The 27,093-nt window shown below is 42.0% G+C and overlaps 1 protein-coding gene across 1 annotated transcript in view; it reads left to right on the top strand.

The window, feature by feature from the left end:
* The window catches only part of LOC126176520 (leucine-rich repeat serine/threonine-protein kinase 1), a 389,495-nt gene that overhangs the window by 327,591 nt on the left and 34,811 nt on the right, over window positions 1–27,093 (top strand). The window contains exons 34-37 of the mRNA XM_049923710.1: window positions 1,807–1,919; window positions 7,023–7,212; window positions 7,306–7,512; window positions 16,556–16,807. Of these exons, the coding sequence (XP_049779667.1) occupies window positions 1,807–1,919; window positions 7,023–7,212; window positions 7,306–7,512; window positions 16,556–16,807 (762 nt within the window). The remainder of the gene's footprint in view (window positions 1–1,806; window positions 1,920–7,022; window positions 7,213–7,305; window positions 7,513–16,555; window positions 16,808–27,093) is intronic.

Here is a 27,093-nt window from a genome sequence, read left to right as displayed (position 1 = left end):
AGGCAAAATCTTCTATTAACTGTAACTCCATAACTAAACATTTGCGGACCTATGTTTATATGAACTTTTTCCTTTAGTTTTACCTGTAGAACAACATATTAAAATATTTGCATATCTTTGTGAATCACCCTGTATAAAGGTTTGTCATAAATAATGGAAAATCCAGGAAGGAGTGTAACAATATTATGAAAAGGATAATTGCTACTCACCATATAGCAGAGATATTGAGTCACAGATAGGTGCAACAAAAAGGCTGTCGGATAGTTAGCTTTCGACCAACAAGGTCTTCATTGAAAATAGACAACATACCCACACATACTCGTGCAAATACAACTCACACACACATGATCACAGTCTGTCGCAGCTGAAGATAGACTGCAAGCAGCAGCGCATAACTGGGAGAGGCAACTGGGTGATGGGGCTAAGGAGGAGACTAGGGCGGGGAGGGAGAAAGATAGCAGGGTAGGGATAGGGGACAGTTAAGTATTGTTCGTGGGAGCATGCAGGTATGAGGGGGAGAGAGGGTAGAGCAGCTAGGTACAATTGGGAGTTTAGGTGGAGAGTCTGGGGGAGGGGGGCAATAGAAAAGGAGAGAAATAAAAGAGACTGTGGGTGAATTGGTAGAATAGAGGGCTGTGTAGTGCTGGAATGGCAACAGGAAAAGGGTGAAATGGGTAAGGACAATAACTAAAGAAGGTTGAGGTCTTGAGGTCAGGAGAGTTACGAAAAAGTAGGATATATTGCAGGGAGTTCCCACCTGTGCAACTCAGAAAAGCTAGTGTTGGTGGGAAGGATCAAGGTGGTACAGACTGTGATGCAGTCATTGAAATGAAGAACGTTGTGTTGGGTGGTGGGCTCAGCGATTGGTGGTCCAGCTGTTTCTTGCCCGCAGTTTGTTGGTGGCTATTCATGTGGACAGACACCTCTTTGGTTGTCATTCCCTTGAACAAAGCACCAGAGTGGTAGCAGCTTACCTTATAGATCACGTGAGTGGTTTCACAGGCAGCCCTGCCTTTGATGAGATAGGTCATGTTTGTGATGAGACTGGAGTAGGTGGTGATGGGAGGTGTTGCATCCAGGTCTATTATAGGGTTATGAGCCACATGAGGCATGGGGCTGGGAGCAGGTAGGGATGGCCGAGAATATTGTATAAGTTCGGTTGGCAGTGTACCACTTTGGGAGGGGTGGGAAGGGTAGTGGGTAGTACATTTCTCATTTCAGGGCATGACAAGAGGTAGTCGAAACCCTGGTGGAGAATTTAGTTTAGTTGCTCCAGTCCTGGATGGTACTGACTCATGAGGAGAATGTGCTACATTTTATATGTATGACAGCTCGGCATGAGGTCCAATTCAAAATGAACACATTTTATAACAAAAATTTTTGAAGACCTGAAGATGGCAGCATAGTCTGTTGGCACTGGTTGTTCGTAAATGAAGAAATATTTTGCAATCGTGTTCTTAAGTTGCAGAGGTTGGAAAGATGAGAAAAGAGCAATAAAGAAAGAGGGAAGAAACAGTAGAAGGAAATGCATGAAGAAGTGAAAAGCCACTGGTATGAATTAAACCAAGCAAAGCACAATATTTTATTCATAATAAACAATTAACATTTGTTTATTGTGTGTGGCACCCTTACTACAGTATCTCCTTTTTTCTAGTGGGTATGGAAATCATGTATATTAAGTCAAATTTAAAAAAAAAAGTAATATTAAAATAATAGTGATAAACAGTAATTGTTGCTTATTATAATGATAATGTGAAGTACATATACATGAAGAGAATTCTATATTGATTTTGATTTGTTGAAAAGGCACTCCATCAGGCTGAGAGGGATCGCCAATATGGACCACAAGTACGGAAGTCACAAGAAAGTTACACGTCAGATGTTGATAGTGGTGTTGGTCCTGATAGCACTGGCTCCAGGTATAACTTCTGATGTTACTCCAGTGATCCTGTGAGGAAGTTTTAATTATATTCTCTTTCCTTTTAACACAGCTGATAAAATATACACTGATCAGCCAGAACATGATGACCACCTACCTGATAGCCAGTATGTCCAACTTTGGCACAAATAACAGCAGTGACGCATCGTGGCACGGAAGCAATGAGGTCATGGTAGGTCGCTGGAGGAAGCTGGTACCACACTTTCACACCCAAGGTACCTAATTCATGTAAATTCTATATGGGTTGGGGGGGGGGGGGGGGGATGACGAGCTCTGACACCACGTTCAGTCATATCCCAGGTGTATTCGATCGGTTTCAGTTGGGGGACCAGCACATCCATTAGAACTCACCCTGTGTTTCTGTAAACATTCCATCACACTCCTGGCCTTGTGACGTGACACACTATCCTGCTGAAAAATGCTACGCCTGTCAGGAAACATGATTGTCATGAAGGGGTGTACGTGGTCTGCAACAAGTATACAATATTCCTTGACTGTCATATTGTCTTGCATGAGCCACACTGGACCCATGGACACCCATGTGAATGTTTTCCAGAGCATAATGGAGATTTCCCCCCCCCACCTTGTATCCATCTTACAGTACAGATATTGAGAAAAAAGCTACGCTCCTGGAAGACGATGGATTCATGCCCTCCCATCGGCGTGATGATGAATGTATCGGGATACATCAGATCATGCAACGCACTGCCTCTGTGTCAATGTCCACTGCCAATGGTCACATGCCCATTTCAGTTGTACTTGCCGATGTCATGTGGTGTTAACATTGGCACATGCACAGGAGGCTGTGGAGGTGCATCATTAGGAGTGTTCGGTGCACTGTGTGTTCAGAAACACTTGTATTCTGCCCATCACTAAAGTCTGATGTTAGTTCTGCCACAGTTTGCTGCCTGTCCTATTTTACCAGTCTGCCCAGCCTATGAGACCTTTTATCTGTAATGAGGTGTGGCCATCCATTCCCACGACATCTGGACATCGTATCACCTCGGTTTCACCATGTGTTGAAGACACTCACCACAGCATTCCTCGAACACCTAAGAAGCTGTGCAGTTTCCAAAATGCTCGTGCTGAGCCTCTGACCAGTCACAATCTGTTCTCGATCCAACTCAAATAGATCACAAGCCTTCCCTATTCTACACACAGACAGTGTGCTCAATGGTACTACATGCACCATGTGTGTGTCTAACTAGCAGTCATTCCTTGCCAGGTGACTTTGCTAATGCCTGTACAGGTTTATATTGATAGTGGGTCAGTGATCATAATTTTCTGGCTGATCAGTGTAAATGCTGTTCTTTGAGCAGATTCATAGCTTAAAATAACAATGTGTAGAATAAGTCTTACTTGGTTATACTTAAAGCCTATTTTACACGATGACATTGGATTGCGCCACTCGTTATGTGGAATGAGTTGCATGCAGATGAGCTCATATTTGACTGTAGACATGGCGAAACCAGTATACACTTCAGTTTTGTCATTTTGTAGGTTCATTAATCGTGTCTGAAATGAAAGTTTTGGCAGCTGCACGTCGCACGAGTTGTGATGGAGTTAAAACTTGTTGCATGGGATTGCTGCATAAGAAAAAAATAAGAAACGTGTTTCGATTCGTGACTGAATGAAGAAAAGACGTAAGCTCTGAAATAATTTGTAATGGAAGATCCAAGAAGTTCTTTTAATTACCTTAGAATGTCACCAGAACTGTTCAAGTTTCTTCTAAATAGAGTTCATTATGCAATAAGAAATAATGGTACTGTAATGCATGAAGCACTGCCGCCAGAACTGAAATTACATATCACATGTCAGGCATTACAATCGAGAACACTCGGCATGCCATATGATGCGGTTTAAGTTGGTGATGAAGCTTTTTCATTAACACCAATAATTATTTACATTAACAGTAATAATTATTAACATTAACAGCAGTACTCTCTTGAAATCTGTACAGTGGCAATATTTCAAAATTCAAACATATTTGAATGGAGAGCACTGCTGCGACTTTTTAAATAGATGAATATTGAATAAAGAATGCAGCTTCTTGATTTGTGTAGCCTTGCCTCCTATTAGCAATATTCCTTAAAAAGTTAAAAAAAATTGTCAAACTATCTGTGTTCTGATCACACGTGATGCTCTCAGGAGCAGCAATATATTGCTTATTTTTGTAATCGGCATCACTGAAATCTCACAAACACCTATGCAAAGCATAGATATCCAAAAAGCGAGCATTATACTCCATTCCTCATTGGATATTTAAGTTTGTCTACACTCTATGAACACATATAACCTCAAAACTCATGCAACTAGTGTTGCCAAAGTTGGAACATGCCAAAAGTGTTTAGTTTCACCGATGAGTTGCGCAAACGTGCATCGCGCATGTGCAGTGGCCAGTGGCGCAGTTGCCTGCAACCTAGTGTCGTCGTGTAAACGAGGCTTAAGGGTAAGTTGTAAGTAGAGGCTTATTACTTGTAATAATATCTGGAGCAGTTAAAAAAGCTTGATAACTGACATGTTGGAGTGATGGAAACTAATGTTGGAAGACAATTTCCTTCCAGTATACTAATGCTGCCACGTCTTTCAGATCACCTGTCTTGTATATCACTTTTTATTTGCAATTCTGATGATGGCACCTGAGGGAAAAGGGATGAGTGAACGTGATCACTCACTTGGAGGGCAATTCTGGGAGAATTTGTGGCTGATGTTTGTGGTGAACCAAAAAGGGAGTCATTAACTTTTGTGCGACTACTAAAGATTCATTACAACAGATGAAAAATGGTATTCAGCAAGTCCTGTGGGATTTGCCTATTGTTTCATTGATCAGTTCGCCAGCAGCCATTTATCCAAAACTATGTAATTTTTGTCACATCAGTCACAGGCTGCTGAGAAGCAAGGAAAACTTGTTTAAGTAATATCTTGGTAGAAGAGGTCCCATAACAAGTAGATAAAATCTAAGTGGTGGCAGTGATTTTCCAATTGCTTGCCCCACCATTCTCCTTGGTCTAATGCCAACCATGTGTTAGTTTTAATCAAGCATTCTCACTAGCTTGGAGATAATGTGTTGATTAAAATTTTTAGTTGCTCTTTAATAAGCATTTCAAAATGCTCTTTATAAGCAGGTGTGCAAAACTTAAGGATGAAAGTGTCACTGCCAACTAACATAGCTTAATGAAACTTTGCCCATACATAAAAAAAATTGCTGCAGCATAGTGCAGAAGGTACTTAAAAGAGATATGCAGTGAGACAAACAGAAATGTTGGTCACAAGGTTGTTAAGCAGTTTTTGTGGAAGGGTGTTTCATTTCTCCAGCAGCATGTTTGGCAACTACTGGATGGTCATTGGCACATGTGGGTGTGCTGCAATATATGTCCCCAATGCATCTCAAACATGCTCAATCGGATTTAAGTCAAGGGAGTGGGCAGGACAGTTCATGTCCTGAATATCCTCTCATTCCAAGAACTGCTCCTCCCGCACTGTTCATTGCAGTCACACATTGTCATCCATAAAAATTAAGTCAGGACCAAATGCACCCCTGAAAAGATGCACATGGCGAAGGAGTACAATATCAAAATAATGTTGTCCAATGAGTGTTCCATGTTTATAGATTTGGATGGCAGGATGTTCATGGAACATTCTGCCTCCACACTCCATAACATGTTGACCTCCAAAATGTTCATGTTTGACAGTGTTCCTGGTATATGTGATTACACACTTTCTCACATATTGCAATGATAAAATTGCCTTGTGTGATCAACTCAATTGTGGTGTTGTCTTGTTGCAACATTTCAATGAGTTTCATACCCATCATCTTCAGGAAAAGTGTCAGGATGCTGTGTTCTGCATACCTGTATAGCTGCTAGACTGCTGACCTCTTCTGTGGGTGGGCCAAGACATGTTTCAGGAAGCAGGTGACATATCAGTGGTGCTGTGCCGCATTCACCCACCATAGGTGTGGCACCGGTTTCTGGAGGCACTTGATTGGCCCACTACAGAAGAGGTCAGCATCCAGCAGCTACATAGATACACAGAACACAGCTTCCTGACACTTTGCCTGAAGATGATGAGTATGAAACTCATTGAAAGATTCCAACAAGGCACTACCACCACTTAACAGATCAACCAAGAAGAGTGTATCAATGTTCCAACATCTCACCATATGAGGGTATGTCCAGAATCACTAGTCAGACTGAATCTGCTCTCATCCAAGAAGAGCTTGTGACCCCATTCTTCGTTGGTCCAGTTTGTAGGCTCTTGTTGCTGTTGCTAATGGCGTCGCCAGTGTGTGGGTGTCTACAGAACACAGCTTACTGGACACTGTGCAAAGACACTGTCTCTGTGCAGTCACCATGCCTTTGTGGAATGCAAGATTGCACACCTTATCGTCCTTAATAAGTGTGGTTGCAATTGGTGAACCCTCCTTATCTGTTGCACAGTATAGTAGTTATCTGCTGCTTTAGTTGATCATATCAAGTTGTTCATATGTTGTGTTACTTTACCTATCACCTCCTTAAGTTTTGCAGTGCAGCGTATAATCAATGACAGAAGAGTTTCTACATCTGGCTTCTGTATCTTGTGGCAATGACTCTTGCCTGAAGGTTCATTTTATGATGTAATCCCTTTGTGTTAAAATGAAAGAAGTCGTGATTGGATTTAAAGTTATATCAGCTGTATGTAAAAACATCAACATTAAGGTATTTTAATGGCATTTTTATGTTAATAACTTCTTTTGCTACTGTTTGCTAGAATAATTTTATAGTTACATTTGGGAAGAGGAAAAAAAAAAAGAAAAAGAACTGGTTATCATTGTGTAAGATAGCAGGTTGCTAGTGAATGAGTTTTATTTCTGTGCCATCATTACATTTCAAAGTTAACTTTTTCTCTGCAAGGTTTTGCAACATATCTTTCGGTGGTCATGTCTTTTGCAAAGTTATTGTATGATAATGGCCTTGTAAATTTTATAAGACACTGCAGGTCATTTACAGTTTCTGTTTTAATTTATTCTTTACACAAATGCTTTCTGTTTCTCTTATATCTTTAGCTGCATTGGTATTGATCTACCTTCATTGATTTTGTGCAGCCGCAAGCCATCTGTTGAAGGTCACCCGGGAATTTGTGGAGAAGAAAGTTCACATTTACAAGAAGAAGTTGAGTCACCACCACAGTATAGTTGGATAGTTGAAGAATGTATCTTAGCTGCATATGACAAGAAAAGTGTGACGTGCCCCACACATGGTGATATACCTCTCGCCCAAGTAGCACCAGACACAGTGAGTTAATTTTGTAGTGGTTTATAGGAAGAAATGGTGCCCATAATCAAATGTATATACAACTTATTGAATTGATATTCTTTTTTGCCAAAGGTGTTTTTAGACTTAGGAGAAAGATACCTTATAAGACCGGGAAACATCAAGAAAGGTCGCTTATTGGGAAGAGGAGCATTTGGCTTTGTATTCAGAGGATCATGCAAAGTACGAGGTTCCAACAATTACATTGATGTTGCCATGAAAATGTTGCAGCCTGTTCAGCCTGGTCCAAATGCCAGGCAATCTGCAGTAATTGCTTTCAAGGTAATGCACATTTTTCCCAGAGAAATTTATATCTGAGTTGGAGAGTGCAGTGTTTCAGTTTCTTGTCAACATTTTTTTTTCCTTCACCCCCCCCCCCCCCCCCCCCCCCCCCCCCCCACTCTCCCAACTGAGTTTAGTGCTTGAGTGGCTGACGTTTCATTTCATTATGGTCACCAAAGAAAACACATTAAGATTAGTGGAGACCAGATGTTACTTATAACAGATAGTTGTAAAATACTTACTACTATTTCTAGTGTACTTTTTTGTGGATACAAGTAAATCTCTAAATCATAACATTTTATTGCATAAATTAAAAGAATCCAAGATGAGAGAAATATCCTTTAAATTACTTACCTAATAATTAAAAGACAGGAAACAATGTTTTAAGGTAACTTATAACAGGAATGAAAAGTTGCTAAGAAATAAATCAGCTTAAAACATATGTCAGTGAGGCAAGACTCAGAGGAGTATATTAGGGCCTTGTCTGTTCCTTTTTCATGCTAATAATTTAATTTAGTTGGAAGATTGAAACCTACGCAGTTGGCACATCCTTCGTCAGCTGGGGCAGTGATGTGCAATCCACTGTCAACAGTAGTTCAATGAGTCACAGTATTCTGTCAACTTACCTCAATACAAATACGCTAGTTCTAAATTAAGAGAAAACAGTGACAATTTAATTCCTGCATAACTGTAATCTAAATACAAATGTTACTCCATTTACACCTCTGATGGCACTCTTCTATATAGATAAGCACAAATTTATGGGTACGATTGTAGATGAATGTTTGTCATGTAAAGAACATATGAATCATATTTGTAAGGAAGTCAGTGGAAATTTGTATTGACTAAAATGCGTCTCAGCCTTCCTGAACTGTGTTACCTAAAGGCAAATATATTTCGGACTGAAAAATCCTCATCTTCAATATGATATTGAGATGTTGGGTGCGGTACTAGCAGTCTATACAGTCAGGCTTTTAGATCACAAAAAAGGCAGTATCAATGTTAGCAGTCATAAGCAAGTAAGAACCTTGTAATGAAATTTTCAGAAAATACAGGATGATTAAAAAAAACATATTTTACAAACTGACATGACATATCGGGCACACAACAAGGCTCAGTAATCACATACGAACAGGATGTTACAGAGGCCATCTGGGGCTACTAAACGACATTGCAGTTATTTAGTCACATGCTACAAATGGACACCCATTACAGAAGATGCGCAAAGTTTTGTTCAGGAGCATCAAGGCATGCATGATATTGATGCTGCATTCAGCAGCAAAACCTCTCAGAGATGCCTGGTGTATCTCAAAGATGACCTACTGCCACAACAATCCTGCCTACTGGGTCCTCTAGTGAGATAACAGGTCTTTCATACACAAGGCCCAGCAGATACTACCACAGGAAAAAATTGATTTGAGACAGATTGGGTGATCGTGATGGCCATGCGACTGATCCACCATGACCAATCCAGTGGCCGGGAAATGTTACCTGCAGACGTGTGCTCACTTGTCTGCTGAAATGCCTGAGATACCATCACACTGAAATCAAATACAATGATGAATAGGCTTGGGAACGTCATTCAGCATGTTTGGGGAAAACTCTTGCGGGAATGTGAGATACAAACAATGATCAAGTCAGTCTGGGAGAATGTACAGCCCAATTCAACAGCCTCCAACAGCGCCAGCCCACACATTAAGGGTAAATTGCCATTGTGAGACATGCACATGTGTAGCCTGTGGGTTCACATCCACATACTTATGAAGGGTGTGAAAACAGTCATAATCGTACCATTTAGCTGGTTCAAGAGTCTCATCATGACATTTGGTTTACACAGTGCTGCTTTCTTGACAAAGATTCATTGACTCCATGTTGCAAGGGTTGTCATTCTATTCAGGATACCTAGATGACATCCTCGTCTTTTCACCCATTGCATAAGAGTACCAGCAACACTTGATTGAAGTTTTCAAATACTTAGAATATCACGACTTGGTATTAAATACTGTTAAGTGTGTTTTTGGTAACCCACAGATTACCTCCTTAGGTCATCTAATTTGACAGCAGGGTCATTGCTGTTACTCAAGAAAGTAGTCTAAGGGCAGTTCACCTATCCTGTGAACAGACCCAGTGCACTCAGCTTTTGAGACTGCAAACCAAAGCATAGAAAATGCTGCACTCCTACCACACATCGCATTGGATGTATCTTTTGGGTTGGGGATGGAAGCTAGCCAGGCTGTTATTGGTGCAGCATTGCAACAGCAAGTCAATGGTGCTTGATAACCACTCACCTTCTTCCCACACAAGCTGTCCTTTTTGCAACAAAAATAGAGTGTTTGTGATAATGAGCTTCTTGCTATCTACTAATCAATCAAGTCCTTTCATCCTCAGTTGGAAGTCAAGAGTTCACAATATTTACAGACTACAAGCTATGTGTCTACATCTTCAGACAGAACAAGTGCTCACTGTGACAGTATAACCATCTGAAATTCATTCCCCAGTTCAGCACCAACATCTACCATATTTCAAATATTGACAATGTGATTACCAACTACTTGTCTCAAGTTAGCAGTGAACGAATGTTATAATCCGATGAGAGTCCGATCAGGGACTTTTAAAACTGTTGAATGACACATCGTCCACCCTTCAGTTGGTCAGTGTTCTGGGCTCAGATGTGAAGCCACACTGATTAGCCCAAAATATTACGACCACCTGCTTAATTGCTTGTTTGTCCGCCTTTGGAAAGATATACATCACTGATTCCACGTATCAGGGATCCAACAGTTTGTTGGTGGGTTCGTGCAGGTATGTGGCATTAGCTGTGCATGCACAGATTGTGTAATTTGTGTAAATAATGGACCACTGATTTGTGTACACGCTGATGGCGACCCAGATGGGTTCCATAGGATTTACATCAGGTGAATTTGGTCTCCGAGACATCAGTGTGAGTTCATTGTAATGCTCCTCAAACAACAATTCTGGCTCCAACGCACTGCTAAAAGATATCAAGAATGAAGGGATGCAGGTGGTTTGAGTTATCAGCGTGTCTTCGATTACTACCAAAGGTCCCATGCAAGTACAGGAAAATGTCTCCCCATAGTATAATATTGCTCCCACCAGCCTTTGTCCATGGCATGCTACACATTTTGTCCTCCGTTCACATCAGAGATGGTGTTTGTGGAGATAATCATTAACCTAATGTAGGAAAAATGTGATTCACACGAAGCGCTGACACATTTGCACTGATTGACAATTGAATCCTGATGGTCCCATGCCCATTGCAATCATAACTGACAATGTAATTGGGTCAACATGTGAATACATAGGGACGGTCTGCTGTGGAGCTCCATGTTCAACAATTTACGATGACCGGTGTGCTCCAGAACACTTGTGCATGCACCAGCATTGTGGTCTTTTGGCAGAGATGCTACAGAGCACCATCTATCGTACTTTACCCCATGTTCCGTGAAGAGTCATGAACATCCAACCATTTAGCATCTATTGGTAGTTCAACTGTCCTCCTACCTCTTTCTGTAGATGCTCGTGACAATAGCACATGAACGTTCAACCAGCTTTGCCATTTTTGAGATACTTGTTCATGGGTTCTGTCTAATAATAATATACCCTTTGTCATAGTCGCTTGTCTCAATGGATTTCCCCATTTGCAGCCCATATCTTCACTAGGGTGATCCCCGTCCGGGTCTGCTCCACTTATGTACTTTTGCCAGCGCATCACATGCCCACAAGTGTACCTGGTGGCATCCAATGTCGTGGTGGGTAGCGGTCATGAAGTTTTGGCTTATCAGTGTATAATGCAACATTTAAAGCAGAAGATCTCATCCTATCCTGCTCAATGCATTCTGCTTACATGTTTTCAATAGCCTTCACAGCTGTGCCATCCTAGCATCAGGTCATCAACTCACCTATTTTAATACTTTTGTGTGCCCTGGTATCCAAAGTGGTTGTTACAGGTGGGCTCATGTGTGCCTTCAGAATCACTGTAGCAAGATATTCCGTCTTCCTGCATGTGCCAGTTGGAGATTCTGTAGGTATGACTACACACTTTGTGCATGTACACATTAATATTGTAGATCCACTTCCACCATCAAATGGTCAGTGCTATGCATTAACTGCAGTTGACTGTTTCACTCATTGGTCAGAAAGTATGGCAGTTGACAGCACATTGGCAGAAGCACTAGCCTTCGCCTGTGTGTCAAATTGGGTATTGTGCTTTGTGCACATAACTATGGACCACAGCTGGCAATTCAAATCATAGTTATTTACACAGCATAGTAAATTCTGTGCCACACACTATCACAGGCAACCAGCAACCATCCAGGAAGCAATGTCATGGTCAAATGCTGGCACTATTCTTTAGAGGTCTGATGTCTCATGACAGTTGAACCACTGCCTTACCCATGGTCTTGCTTGGTCTTTGCACTGTGTACAAACTGGACTTTAATTCATCACCAGCAGAGCTAGTGTACGATGAAGCAGTCCGACTGCTTGGTGAGTTTATAGATGCAAGTTCTGTATGATTACCTGACAACAACCAATCAGACTTCATTTGTTGCCTTATGTGACATATTGCATGCATTTATCCTCGTCAAGTGCCAAGACGTGGAAGGACACCTGCCTACATGCAGTGGTGTCTTGCAAAAATACACGTATGTCATGTTATGAACAGACAATTTCAAACCATTGCTACAACCCTCATACACAAATGAGATCTGGATGTCAAGTGCATTTTCGTGCAAGATTTTTTGATGATGCTCTGCCTCCAGTGAAGTGGCTGATGGAGTGGTCTAGATCACTGACTGCTGTCTTTGTCAAAACTGTCAAAAGATTTCACATTCCAGCTGCCACAGGTGCTGATGTTTGGGATCAGTGGTTGATTTGTTCTTGTTGTGCATTGTGACATACTGTGAAAGTGTCAGGGTGTGAGAACTTCATTGCAAATAGAGACAGATCTCTACGAGCACTAATTTAATGCAGAAAACTGGTCTCACGTTCTTACACAATATCTTTTTCTGTTTACATTAATACGGGGCCATGAGTTTGATCATGGCTGGGTCGGAGATTTTCTTCATCTGGGGCTGGGTTTTTGCATTGTCCTCGTAATTTCATCACTCGGGAAAGTGGTAAGACTGGACTGTGAAAAGATTGGTAATTTGTACGGATGTTGATAACCACACAGTTGATCTCTCCACAAACCACATATCATCATCATCATCATCATCATCATCATCATGTTTACATTAATAGAAGTCTGTTATTCCTGGTACATTGGATGCACACCAGGAGAGCATAATTAACATAGAGATTCTACCTCATTGAATTGTCATACAGATTATGCTGAAATGTTGCTCATATGCACAGAAGCTAATAAAAGTTAGTCTGTCTGAAGCAGTCAAGGTGATCAGCATTATTTGGAATAGGTATGCTCAGCCAGAGAGACGCCCAGTAACCTGAAATCATAGGAACAAGAAATGAGAAAAGTCTAGCTGATTTCTGATAATTCATATTTTTTGAGAATTCTGACAAAAGTTTTTTCCTTGCTATGTACATTTTCCATGAAGATATCAAAAAATGAAAGCAATAATGTTGTTTTTGTGGAGCAACAACAATTATTCATTTTGTTTTATAATTTATTCATCTCTGAATACAACATGGAGAACCAAATGAAGTAGTACAATGCTTGGAACAGCGGACTGTTATTTGGGAGGAGTGACCACCAATTCATGTCTGGCCATCAAGATTTAGCTTCTACTACAGTTTCCTTGATTACATTAAGGTACCTACTACAGATTTTCCTTTGGAAGATACATGGCCAATTTCCTTGTTCATCTTTATTGAAAACAATTACTATTCTGTTTATAATTACCTCATCTTCCTTAATTTTTTCTTCAAACAAAAGAAATAAATACACCCAATCACACTCTACATTATGGTTCACAAAATACATTTTCATACAAAATGTAAGGTCAGAGTATAAACTGACATTTCAAATAATTACTGTGGGTTAATCAGGAAATCGTTTACACCGTTGAATTTTATGCAATTATTGAAAGAACAATTCACACAAGTTGCTACAGCCAGTGCAGGTATACATTTAGTGTCCTTTCCAGGATTATTTCATTTTTTATTACAGTGATAGAAGTTGGAGAAAGCTGTAAGATTTGAAAACCAAGACAGTATTGATAGTCTCTGATCAACTGCTTTTGAGTCATGATAAGAAACTGTGCTGGATAACTAATTGACATCAAACAAACGACCTCCATTTAATGATAAATAAATACCACCTTCAAACATAAAATTACTTTTCTGTTGCTGCTTACTGAATTTCAAAATCTGTGGGTCCATTTGCAGGTACAGGTAACAACTGAAACATTCTGTTGTATTGTGTGAGTATATTGTGTGACTGAAGGCAGCCTGTATTTATCACAGAAATATCACAGCAACAGTTGTGAAAACTTCCATTATAGATCAAATGAAGCTTTCAGTTTTGAGGAAATGCAACATTACCATCATAACACTGTTAATTAACTAAGCTGACATGATCTTGGAGTATTGCTTATGCCTTTTCTGAGATACTTGACCATATCCTACGTCTTTCAGTAGCTAAACGATTTAACGTAGGAGATCAGCTCCCTTAAAATTGCATGGGTTGCTATGTACTTTATTCCTCAGTTACAACTCTAGAAATATTCATGATTGACATTAAGCTTGTAGATGCTGAGTAAGTGGTTAAGGAGACCAAACAGCTGAGGTCATAAGTCTCTATTCATCTGCCAAGACAGAAGCAGGGTACCTGATATGTTTATGTATAGAATAAATTCTGTATGCAAGTGCAAGAAACTGTTCTAATTCAGAATGAGATTTTCACTCTGCAGCGGAGTGTGCGCTGATATGAAACTTCCTGGCAGATTAAAGCTGTGTGCTCGACCGAGACTCGAACTCATGACCTTTGCCTTTCGCAGACAAGTGCTCTGCCATCTGAGCTACCGTAGCACGACTCACGCCCGCTACTCACAGCTTTACTTCTGCCAGTATCTCGTCTCCTACCTTCCAAACTTTACAGAAACTCTCCTGCGAACCTTGCAGAACTAAGGTAGGAAATGGAAAATTGCCTAAAAACCACATCCAGGTTGGCTGCCCCACTGACCTCTCATTGTTAATCAATGGCCGGCATACCTCCCCATTGTTAAAGGAGTTGCGTTAACATGCTCAGCTACCAGGATAGGTCATTAAGCTCAAATAGTCCATATTATTCTAGTTACAAAGTATGATATCTTGTGTGTTCACTGCATTGATAACCTTTACCCAGAACAGCAGTTCTGTTGGTTTTAACATGTTGTAATGAATTTTTGAAACAGATGCAGTGATTATTTAAGTTTCTCCTACTTTGCAGGAACAAATGCAAGTAACTAACCTAACCTAACCTCAGATGATCAACAGGTATTCATTGGACAAATATATTATACTAGTACTGACATGTGATTACATTTTCACGCAATTTGGGTGCATAGATCCTGAGAAATCAGTACCCAGAACAACCACCTCTGGCCGTAATAACGACCTTGATATGCCGTGGGCATTGAGTCAAACAGAGCTTGGACGGAGTGTACAGGTACGGCTGCCCATGCAGCTTCAACACGATACCACAGTTCATCAAGAGTAGTGACTGGCGTGTGGTGACGAGCCAGTTGCTCTGCCACCATTGAGCAGAGGTTTTCAGTTAGTGAGAGATCTGGAGAATGTGCTGGCCAGGGCAGCAATCCAACATTTTCTGCATCCAGAAAGGCCCGTACAGGACCTGCAACACGCGGTCGTGCATTATCCTGCTGAAATGTAGGGTTTCGCAGGGATCGAATGAAGGATAGAGCCAAGGGTCGTAACACATCTGAAATGTAACATCCACTATTCAAAGTGCCGTCAATGCGAACAAGACGTGACCGAGACGTATAACCAATGGCACCCGATACCATCGCGCCGGGTGATACGCCAGTATGGAGATGACGAATACACGCTTCCAATGTGCATTCACCGCCATGTCACCAAACACGGATGTGACCATCATGAGGCTGTAAACAGAACATGGATTCATCTGAAAAAAGGACGTTTTGCCATTCTTGCACCCAGGTTCGTCAATGAGTACACCATCGCAGGTGCTCCTGTCTGTGATGCAGCGTCAAAGATAACCGCAGCCATGGTCTCTGAGCTGATAGTCCATGCTGCTGCAAATGTCGTCGAACTGTTCGTGCAGGTGGTTGTTGTCTTGCAAACATCCCCATGTGTTGACTCAGGGATCGAGATGTGGCTGCACGATCCGTTACAGCCATGCGGATAAGATGCCTGTCATCTCGACTGCTAGTGATTCGAGGTCATTGGGATCCAGCACGGTGTTCCGTATTACCCTCCTGAACCCACCGATTCCATACTCTGCTAACAGTCATTGGATCTCGACCAACGCGAGCAGCAATGTCGCAATACGATAAACTGCAATCGCGATAGGCTGCAATCCAATCTTTATCGAAGTCGGTAATGTGATGGTAAACATTTCTCCTTCTTACACGAGGCATCACAACAACGTTTCACCAGGCAATGCTGGTCAACTGCTGTTTGTGTATGAGAAATCGGTTGGAAACTTTCCTCATGTCAGCACGTTGTAGGTGTCGCCACCGGCGCCAACCTTGTGTGAATGCTCTGAAAAGATAATATCACAGATCTTCTTCCTGTCAGTTAAATTTCATGTCTGTAGCGTGTCATCTTTGTGGTGTAGGAATTTTAATGGCCAGTAGTGTATTATCTGCTAATTATTTGTTATATATAGTTTCCTTCCTTGTGCATATCTAAGTTTAAACATTGCAATGTTTTAAAATGTATATATTAACAATGTATGATTATCATGTGCAGTTAAATCTGACATTTGTCTTGAGAAATATACTGTGTTAAATGGTAATGAAATAGAACTGTGTGTGAGAAATTAATTTCATCTCCCTTTCAAATGAGTTTAAAGAAGTTGTGTTTTCATTTGTTGGTATAGGCAGCCCAAGGAAAATGGGATCGCGATCCTTTACAGTATGCATGTAAGGCATACTGTACAGCACGTCAAGAGCTCAACATTCTTCTGAATTTGCGGCATCCAAATATAGTGCCACTAGTGGGTGTCTGCCCACGACCACTCGCCCTTGTGCTGGATCTTGCACCCCAAGGAGCACTGGATGCCACCTTGAGACACTACAGACGCTCTGGTGCTCGCATTGGTGCTTATGCACTACAGGCCATTATCTTGCAGGTAGCTGCATTGCTTTAAATGTTCTGTTTGATTATTTTTGAGTAAGTGTTGTAATGTAAAGTTTATGTATAGATTTTATTGCTTTTTCTGTTGACGATGTTCCACAAGTGACAAATTACTTAAAATAAATTTGCGTACTTCACAGATAACCATGTTCCCAGAATGGCAGTTGTATTTTTTTACATGCCATGAATAATTTTTGTAAAAATCACACAGTTTTTCTTGCTTTCAAAGCTCCCAGTCAATGATAAAAGTTCTCACAATGAGTCACTGGCTCTAACCAATAAGAAAAAAGATACTTCAACTACTTTCCTTTCTCCTACCTTTAACTTTTTTAAGTTAATTTCAGTAGATTCCTGACTTAGCAATACACAGACTGCAAGTGCCATGATTTGTATCATTCCATTATTGGTAGGATTAAAAAGACCAAGTGTGATGACTCAGTGGTAAGACACTGGATTCACAATTGGGATGATAATGATTCAAATCACCATCTGGACATTGGGTTTTCTTAAATTATTTAAGGGAAATTATGGGATTTGTTCCTTGGAAAGGGCACAGCTAATTTCCTTCCCAATTGATCCCCAACCTGAGTGTGTGCTCTATCTGTAACAACCTTATTGTCAAAGGGATGTTAAGCCCCGATCTCCCTTCCTTTGGGAAGAAATAGATTGTAGGATGTGGCACACATGTATGGATTTAGTCACTCTGATTTTAAGATGCCATATTTCATTTTATAGAATGGTATATTAAAACGATTAATGGAAAATCTCATATAAAGATGTGAAACAAATACTAACAGAGAGATAGAGGGGCTGGCCAGTACTTACCTCAGCTCAGTACAGCCGATAGATACACATAAAACAGAACCGAAAATTTACATTCCTAGCTTTCGGAACAAATGTTCCTTCATCAGGGAGGAGAGAGGGGAAAGAAAGGGAAGAAGGGAAAGGACATTCAGTTACTCACAACCCAGGCTATGAAGCAACAGGGAAAGGAAAATAGGGAGGGTAGCAAGGATGGAGGCATGGTTGTCAGAGGGAAGCCAAAGATATTCTACTGTAAGTACTGTGCCAGCTTCAAACCAAAGAGGATGCATACAGAAGTAAAGAGGTATATAGTATAAAGATAAACACAACTATGTAAGATGAAAAGATGCATGAATGGCTAAAGAGGAAAGGGAAAGAGGAGAAGACTGAAGAGTAAATGGGAGTGAGGTTGTTTAACGTAGGTTCAGTCCAGGGGGATGGCGGGATGAAAGGATGTGTTGGAGTGCAAGTTCCCATCTCCGCAGTTCAGAGGGACTGGTGTTGGGTGGGAGAAGCCAAATGGCACATACGGTGTAGCAGGTTCCTAGGTCCCTAGAATTATGCTGGAGGGCATGCTCCGCTACTGGGTATTGGGCATCTCCTAGGCGGACAGTTCGTCTGTGTCCGTTCATGCGCTCAGCCAGTTTAGTTGTTGTCATGCCGATGTAAAAGGCTGTGCAGTGCAGGCATGTCAGTTGATAAATGACATGTGTAGTTTCACACGTGGCCCTGCCTTGAATTGTGTATGTTTTACCAGTAGCGGGGCTGGAGTAGGTGGTTGTGGGGGGATGCATGGGGCAGGTTTTGCAGCGGGGTCGGTTACAGGGGTAGGAACCGCTGGGTAGAGAAGGTAGTCTGGGAATATTGTAGGGTTTAACAAGGATGTTACGGAGGTTAGGGGGGCGACGAAAGGCAACTCTGGGTGGTGTGGGGAGAATTTTGTCAAGGGATGATCTCATTTCAGGGGTTGACTTGAGAAAGTCATATCCCTGGCGGAGTAATTTGTTGATGTTTTCGAGGCCAGGATAATATTGGGTGACAAGGGGGATGCTTCTGTGTGGTCTGGGGGTAGGAACATTGTTGTTGGACGGGGAGGAATGTATTGCTCGGGAGATCTGTTTGTGGACAAGGTCTGCAGGATAGTTGCGGGAGAGGAAAGCACCGGTCAAGTTATTGGTGTAGTTGTTGAGGGATTCATCACTGGAGCAGATGCGTTTGCCACGAATACCTAGGCTGTAGGGAAGGGAGCGTTTGATGTGGAATGGATGGCAGCTATCGAAGTGAAGGTACTGTTGTTTGTTTGTGGGTTTGATATGGACAGAGGTGTGGATGTGAGCTTCAACAAGATGAAGGTCAACATCCAGGAAGATGGCTTGGGTTTTGGAGAAGGACCAGGTGAAATTCAGATTCGAAAAGGAGTTGAGGTTATGGAGGAAAGTAAGGAGTGTTTCTTCACCATGAGTCCAGACCACAAAGATGTCATCTATAAACCTGTACCAGGCCAGGGGAAGCAGCTGTTGGGTCTTCAGGAAAGCCTCCTCCATGCGGCCCATGAAGAGGTTGGCATAGGACGGAGCCATCCTGGTTCCCATGGCCGTTCCCCTGATTTGTTTGTAGGTCTGGCCTTCAAAAGTGAAGTAGTTATGGGTGAGGATGAAGTTGGTAAGTGTGATAAGGAACGAGGTTTTTGGAAGATCTTCGGGTGGGCGTTGGGAGAGGTAGTGCTCAAGGGCAGAGAGACCATGGGTATGTGGGATGTTTGTGTAAAGGGATGTAGCATCTATACTATATACCTCTTTACTTCTGTATGCATCCTCTTTGGTTTGAAGCTGGCACAGTACTTACAGTAGAATATCTTTGGCTTCCCTCTGACAACCATGCCTCCATCCTTGCTACCCTCCCTATTTTCCTTTCCCTGTTGCTTCATAGCCTGGGTTGTGAGTAACTGAATGTCCTTTCCCTTCTTCCCTTTCTTTCCCCTCTCTCCTCCCTGATGAAGGAACATTTGTTCCGAAAGCTAGGAATGTAAATTTTCGGTTCTGTTCTATGTGTATCTATCGGCTGTACTGAGCTGAGGTAAGTACTGGCCAGCCCCTCTATCTCTCTGTTAGTATTTGTTTCACATCTTTATATGAGATTTTCCATTAATCGTTTAGATCACCTATATGGTCCACATCCTTCATTGTTTTGTCCCTTTTGTTAGCTATCACTTACGTCTGTCATCTTAACACTTTCTCTTCTTCAGTGTTTTATATATACATAAATAAATATTTTCGTCACCAACTGTGCTAGTTTCATCTTCCTCCTATTATCTTGTTCCGTTTATAGTCCTCTTTTTTATTTATTGATTTATTTATTCAACATTCCATAGTTTTAACGTTCGTTATTCGCTGTTTCCCAGCCAACAATCACTGCCAACAATCTCTTCCACACCTACCAGTATCATCCATTTCCGTCGATTTCTTGTTGCTGGCGATATTTTTGTGCCATTGGCTATCTTTCTCTGCCACAAGAAAATTTTTTGGGACATTTCTGCGCCACCCGCGATCTTTTTTGCGGCACTCGCGATCTTTTTTGCAGCACGCGCGACCTTTTTTGCGGCACGCGCGACCTTTTTTGCGGCACGCGCGACCTTTTTTGCGGCACGCGCGACCTTTTTTGCGGCACGCGCGATTGCTTTTTCGGCACGCGCGATTGCTTTTGCGGCACGCGCGATTGCTTTTGCGGCACGCGCGATCGCTTTTGCGGCACGCGCGATCTTTTTTCGCCACTCACTATCTCTGTTTTTGAGCAACGTGTGTTCTTTTCCCCTGATCTGGACATACTTGCGTGGTCTGGTCAACTTTTTCCGTATTTTTCTTATTTAGTGGTCTTCCTTTGGTATTGAACATTACCAACACAATTTCTTTCTTTCTTTCTTTCTCGTTCTTCCCTCCCCGTTTTATTCCTTCTTATGATTACTATTTCAACTTTAGTTATTTAATTTCCCTACCCACCAGTTACCCACTATGTATCCTAATCCTATACCACATTATTTACATTCATTCCGGAAACATGCATTCACCGTAGCCAAACTGCAATCCCACATACTTTTCCTCCGGTCCTGCTTAACCTTTGGAATTATCCCTAAAGGGCTTACCTTAAAAGTTCCCATCTCCGGGTGCAATTCCTCCTTCCACCAGTCTCTCCTGGACTTCCAGAACCTTCAATCCTTAGCCCTTACCCAACTTGTCCTGAATCTCTACACTACTTCATGTAACCACCACTCCCAACAGCTCCTATCTCTCTTCAAAGTCCTTCACCTCTCAAACCCTTGCTTGGAGAACACACTCAGGAACATCATCCTAGAAGCCAGCTGCAAACTTGAGTTCCATGCCACACACCACCTGAAAAAACTATCCACAGTGCTAGTGCAACACCTAAGAAGTGGGGTCCCTCTCCCTATCCCTCACAAAAACCAACCACAACAGAACCTTCAACAAACCCCTCTCATAGCCAACAAACCTAGCCACCCTACTCAACCTCCCCATCCCAGCACATACCCCACACAGACCAAATCTCAACTATAACCACAGTCAAATGCCACATATCACTAGTCCCAATTCAGTCCTAAACCTCTCATCCAGATCCCTCTCTCCTCCAGAGACATCTGTTCTATCAAAAGGCTTAACCTTTAGCCCCACGCCTAAATTCAACCACACTGCCCTGGTTAAAGATCTCCTCTCATTCACCCGGAACCTCAACTGGAAATATCACTTCACTACCCAAACACAGCCCCCAAATACTAGACCCAGTGTTGAACCCTGTCTAGAACAGTTCCGACTGCCTTCCCAAAGGGATCCTCCTCCCCTCCCCCAAAACCATCCCTTGCAGACATTTCAGGAATTCCTCACATCCAGTGTTGCCTCCCAGTCCTTCTTGAAGAACATCCCGACAACCCCCAACATCACCCCAGCTGAATCCCGTGCCATTAAGGAGCTGAAAATAGACTGCTCTATTGTCATCCTCCCGGCGGATAAAGGCTCCACAACTGTCGTACTTGACCGTGTGGAGTATGTGGCAGAAGGACTGCGTCAACTCTCCGACACCTCAACCTACAAAGCTGTTACCCAGGATCCCATTCCCTCCATCCAGACTGAGCTGCAAAAAATCCTAAAAATCCAAGGTCCCTCACAAGGCCTCACAACGGCTTCCATAGACTTACTCATTCCACCTGAGCCACGTACCCCTACCTTCTACCTATTACCCAAAATCCACAAAGAGAACCATCCTGGCCGTCCCATTGTAGCAGGCTTCAAAGCCCCAACCGAACGTATCTCAGCTCTGGTAGACCAGCACCTCCAACCTATCACCCGCAGACTCCCATCCTACATCAAAGACACAAACCACTTCCTAGAACGCCTCAAATCCATTCCCACTCCTCTCCCACCTGAAACCTTTCTTGTCACCATAGATGCTACATCCCTTTACACAAACATCCCACATACCCATGGTCTCTCTGCCCTTGAGCACTACCTCTCCCAACGCCCACCCGAAGATCTTCCAAAAACCTCGTTCCTTATCACACTTACCAACTTCATCCTCACCCATAACTACTTCACTTTTGAAGGCCAGACCTACAAACAAATCAGGGGAACGGCCATGGGAACCAGGATGGCTCCGTCCTATGCCAACCTCTTCATGGGCCGCATGGAGGAGGCTTTCCTGAAGACCCAACAGCTGCTTCCCCTGGCCTGGTACAGGTTTATAGATGACATCTTTGTGGTCTGGACTCATGGTGAAGAAACACTCCTTACTTTCCTCCATAACCTCAACTCCTTTTCGAATCTGAATTTCACCTGGTCCTTCTCCAAAACCCAAGCCATCTTCCTGGATGTTGACCTTCATCTTGTTGAAGCTCACATCCACACCTCTGTCCATATCAAACCCACAAACAAACAACAGTACCTTCACTTCGATAGCTGCCATCCATTCCACATCAAACGCTCCCTTCCCTACAGCCTAGGTATTCGTGGCAAACGCATCTGCTCCAGTGATGAATCCCTCAACAACTACACCAATAACTTGACCGGTGCTTTCCTCTCCCGCAACTATCCTGCAGACCTTGTCCACAAACAGATCTCCCGAGCAATACATTCCTCCCCGTCCAACAACAATGTTCCTACCCCCAGACCACACAGAAGCATCCCCCTTGTCACCCAATATTATCCTGGCCTCGAAAACATCAACAAATTACTCCGCCAGGGATATGACTTTCTCAAGTCAACCCCTGAAATGAGATCATCCCTTGACAAAATTCTCCCCACACCACCCAGAGTTGCCTTTCGTCGCCCCCCTAACCTCCGTAACATCCTTGTTAAACCCTACAATATTCCCAGACTACCTTCTCTACCCAGCGGTTCCTACCCCTGTAACCGACCCCGCTGCAAAACCTGCCCCATGCATCCCCCCACAACCACCTACTCCAGCCCCGCTACTGGTAAAACATACACAATTCAAGGCAGGGCCACGTGTGAAACTACACATGTCATTTATCAACTGACATGCCTGCACTACACAGCCTTTTACATCGGCATGACAACAACTAAACTGGCTGAGCGCATGAACGGACACAGACGAACTGTCCGCCTAGGAGATGCCCAATACCCAGTAGCGGAGCATGCCCTCCAGCATAATTCTAGGGACCTAGGAACCTGCTACACTGTATGTGCCATTTGGCTTCTCCCACCCAACACCAGTCCCTCTGAACTGCGGAGATGGGAACTTGCACTCCAACACATCCTTTCATCCCGCCATCCCCCTGGACTGAACCTACGTTAAACAACCTCACTCTCATTTACTCTTCAGTCTTCTCCTCTTTCCCTTTCCTCTTTAGCCATTCACGCATCTTTTCATCTTACATAGTTGTGTTTATCTTTATACTATATACCTCTTTACTTCTGTATGCATCCTCTTTGGTTTGAAGCTGGCACAGTACTTACAGTAGAATATCTTTGGCTTCCCTCTGACAACCATGCCTCCATCCTTGCTACCCTCCCTATTTTCCTTTCCCTGTTGCTTCATAGCCTGGGTTGTGAGTAACTGAATGTCCTTTCCCTTCTTCCCTTTCTTTCCCCTCTCTCCTCCCTGATGAAGGAACATTTGTTCCGAAAGCTAGGAATGTAAATTTTCGGTTCTGTTTTATGTGTATCTATCGGCTGTACTGAGCTGAGGTAAGTACTGGCCAGCCCTTCTATCTCTCTGTTAGAATGGTATATTACTATTATGTAAATATTTCTCGTCTATTGTTGTTGTTGTTGTTGTTGTTGTTGTTTTCATCATCATCATCTGGCTGAAAGCTAGTCTGTTATGGCACTCCATGCTAACTTTCTTGTGCAAGTCTCAGTTCCCTCCATTAACAAACAGGTGATTACTTGATGCCTCAGGATGCATATTAGTATCCTATCCCAGGGAATTTGTGTCATAAATAAATTTTTCTTTGATTCAGCAGTATGGAAAGGACAAATAGCTACTCATCTCATAGAGGAGTTTCAGACAGTTACAATGAAAAAGATAGTAGAAATAAGACCCTTAGTACCCAGAGAGAGTGACTGTGTGTGTGTGAGTTGTTATGAGAGTTCTACTTCTAAAGGACTTTGTTCGATAGCTGAAATATTTCTAGTATTCACACTGCTCGTGTGTGACTCAATGCCTGCTCTAGCAATATCTTTAGAATATGTTCTTCCCGTATGGTTGTTTTTCCTTGATTCAGTTTGGTACCTTTTTGTTAGTTATCTTATGCACTCATTTGATCTGCATCGTTCTTCTACAACACTATATTTCAAACACTTTTATCCTCTTCTTGTCTGTACTTTCTGTTGTCAATTATACACTTCTATATTAAGTTACGCTCCAGACTAATACTTCCAGAGAAAACTTCCTTACACATAAACGTATATTAGAGGTTACAATATTATGAAAAGGAAAGTTACTACTCACCATATAGTGGAGATGCTGAGTCACAGATAGACACAACAAAAAGATTGTCACAAAATAAGCTTTTAGTCAACAAGGCTTTTGTCAAAAATAGACCCCCCCCCCCACACACACACACGCATGCCTGTGCAATTCCAGACACGCAGCTGCCAGAGACTGCAGTCATATGTGTTTGTGCGTGTACCTGTGTGTGTGTGTGTGTGTGTGTGTGTGTGTGTGTGTGTGTGTGTGTGTGTGTGTGTTATCTATTTTTGACAAAGGCATTGTTGGCCGAAAGCTTATTTGTGTGCCTATCTGTGACTCAGCATCTCCACTGTATGGTGAGTAGCAACTACTTTCCTTTTCATTATGTTGTTACTTTCCATCCTGGATTTTCCATTGTTATATCAGATGTAAACACCTTTTTCAGAAACAGTTTTCCTTTGATTTCCAGTCTGCATTTTATAGCATCTTTACTTCTGCAATTATCAGTTATTTTATTGCTCAAATACTAAAATTCATTTACTTCTTTCAGTGTTTCATTTCATAAACAGATTGCCACATCATCACTTAATTTTATTCAACTACATTACATTAACATTACTCAACTTTTGTTGATGTTCACCTCATAACTTCTTTTCAAGGCACTATCTCATTCCATTTAACTGATCTTCTATGTCCTTTGCCTGGCAGAAGTACGCAATCAGCAAACCTCAAAGTATTTGTTTGTGGTTGCTATTCCCATTTAATCAGTGTACGCATTTAACAAAATTGGGTTAGGCTACAACTCTCTCTCTCACCCTTCCCACCGGCTGCTTCCCTTTCATGCCTTCGAGTCTTGTAACTGCAGTCTAGTTTCTGCACAAATTGTGGATAACCTTTTACTCCTTGTATTTTTACCCTTCTATCTTCAGAATTTCAAAGAATCTATTCCAATCAAAAGATATCTACAAATGTAGGTTAGCCTTTCTCCAACCTGTCTTGTAAGATAGGGTCAATATTGACACTTGCGTTCCTACCTACCTCCAGAACCCGAACTGATCTTCTCCAGCCCGCATCTCGTGGTCGTGCGGTAGCGTTCTCGCTTCCCACGCCCGGGTTCCCGGGTTCCCGGGTTCGATTCCCGGCGGGGTCAGGGATTTTCTCTGCCTCGTGATGGCTGGGTGTTGTGTGCTGTCCTTAGGTTAGTTAGGTTTAAGTAGTTCTAAGTTCTAGGGGACTTATGACCACAGCAGTTGAGTCCCATAGTGCTCAGAGCCATTTTTTTGATCCTCTCCCAGGACAGTTTCAGTCTTTTGTAGAAAACTTGTGTTAGTGATTTGCAGCATGTCTTATTAAACTGATAGTTCAGTGCTTCTTGCACTGTACAGCACCTTCCTTCTTTGGTGAAGTCTTATCGTATTGTGACTTTCTCAGATGTCTTGCATACCAAGTATAACAGGATGTTAATAATCAGAAAGGAATGTTTTTTATTCCAGGTACCCTTTTCCCATGTAGGTCATTAGACCAATAAGTATTCAAATTTTTATTACAAGTTTCATCTTACTTATTAAAAAAGCATTGTGAAAATAAGTAATCCTGCCCATACATAAACATGCAAATATATGTAAGGAAAAAAAATGAAACAACTGCAGCCATCATTTTGATGTTATTTTATTATATTGCAGCCTGTTTTTGTGACTCAGTAAGCCATCTTCATGCCTTAATTGATGCTGAGTGGTTGACCCCCAATCATCCAATTATATACACAAACCATGAATGGTCAACATCTATGAAGTGACTCCCATAGAATACTTTGAAAGCGATGTTGTGTTTGCAACCATCAACAACCTGCCCACCCCTGTAGTTTAAGGGACTGGCAATTCTCACATTCTACTGTTTGCACTACTTTATCTTCCCATACCTAACTCTGCAACCTTATCTCACTTACTCTGCAAAATCAAAATGTGAATAACATGTTACTACAGATGGTAAATAACTCCTGCACAGAAGACTGTATAAGTTTTTTCACATCAGATGTCACAGCCTTGAATTTATTAAAAGACAGTTCCTCTTTGCTGTTATAAAATCACAGTCATTTATATTGCACAATTAGCTGATATCAGCGACATATCATTTTCGACTGCTACTCTTACAATCGTAACTTTACACCTCTTGTGAGTGTGTACAAATATGTAACTGTCACTTAAATATTTAACCACTGTTGTTGTGGGCTTGAGCATTCCAAAATGTTGTTCTCAGTCAAGCCAACTACAACAGTTGTTCAATATTTAAATGACAGTCACACATCTGTACACATTCATACAGGGTGATGGTGTAAAGTTATAATGACAGCAGTAGCACTTGAAAATGATATATGGTGTTGTGTCATGTAACTGTGTCAGTGTGTGAGAAACAGTATGCTGTAACTGAATGTTATTGAAAGACAATTCCATTTACCATCTTTGCTGATTGGCCACGCATGAAGCACCCTCTCCTTCAGTATGACAATGCCAGACTATACATGAGTACTGCGAGATCTCC

This window comes from Schistocerca cancellata, chromosome 1, assembly GCF_023864275.1.
Source record: "Schistocerca cancellata isolate TAMUIC-IGC-003103 chromosome 1, iqSchCanc2.1, whole genome shotgun sequence".
Taxonomy (NCBI): Eukaryota; Metazoa; Arthropoda; class Insecta; order Orthoptera; family Acrididae; genus Schistocerca; species Schistocerca cancellata.
Note: the sequence above shows the minus strand (reverse complement) of the source record. Positions and strands in the feature narration are given on the sequence as shown.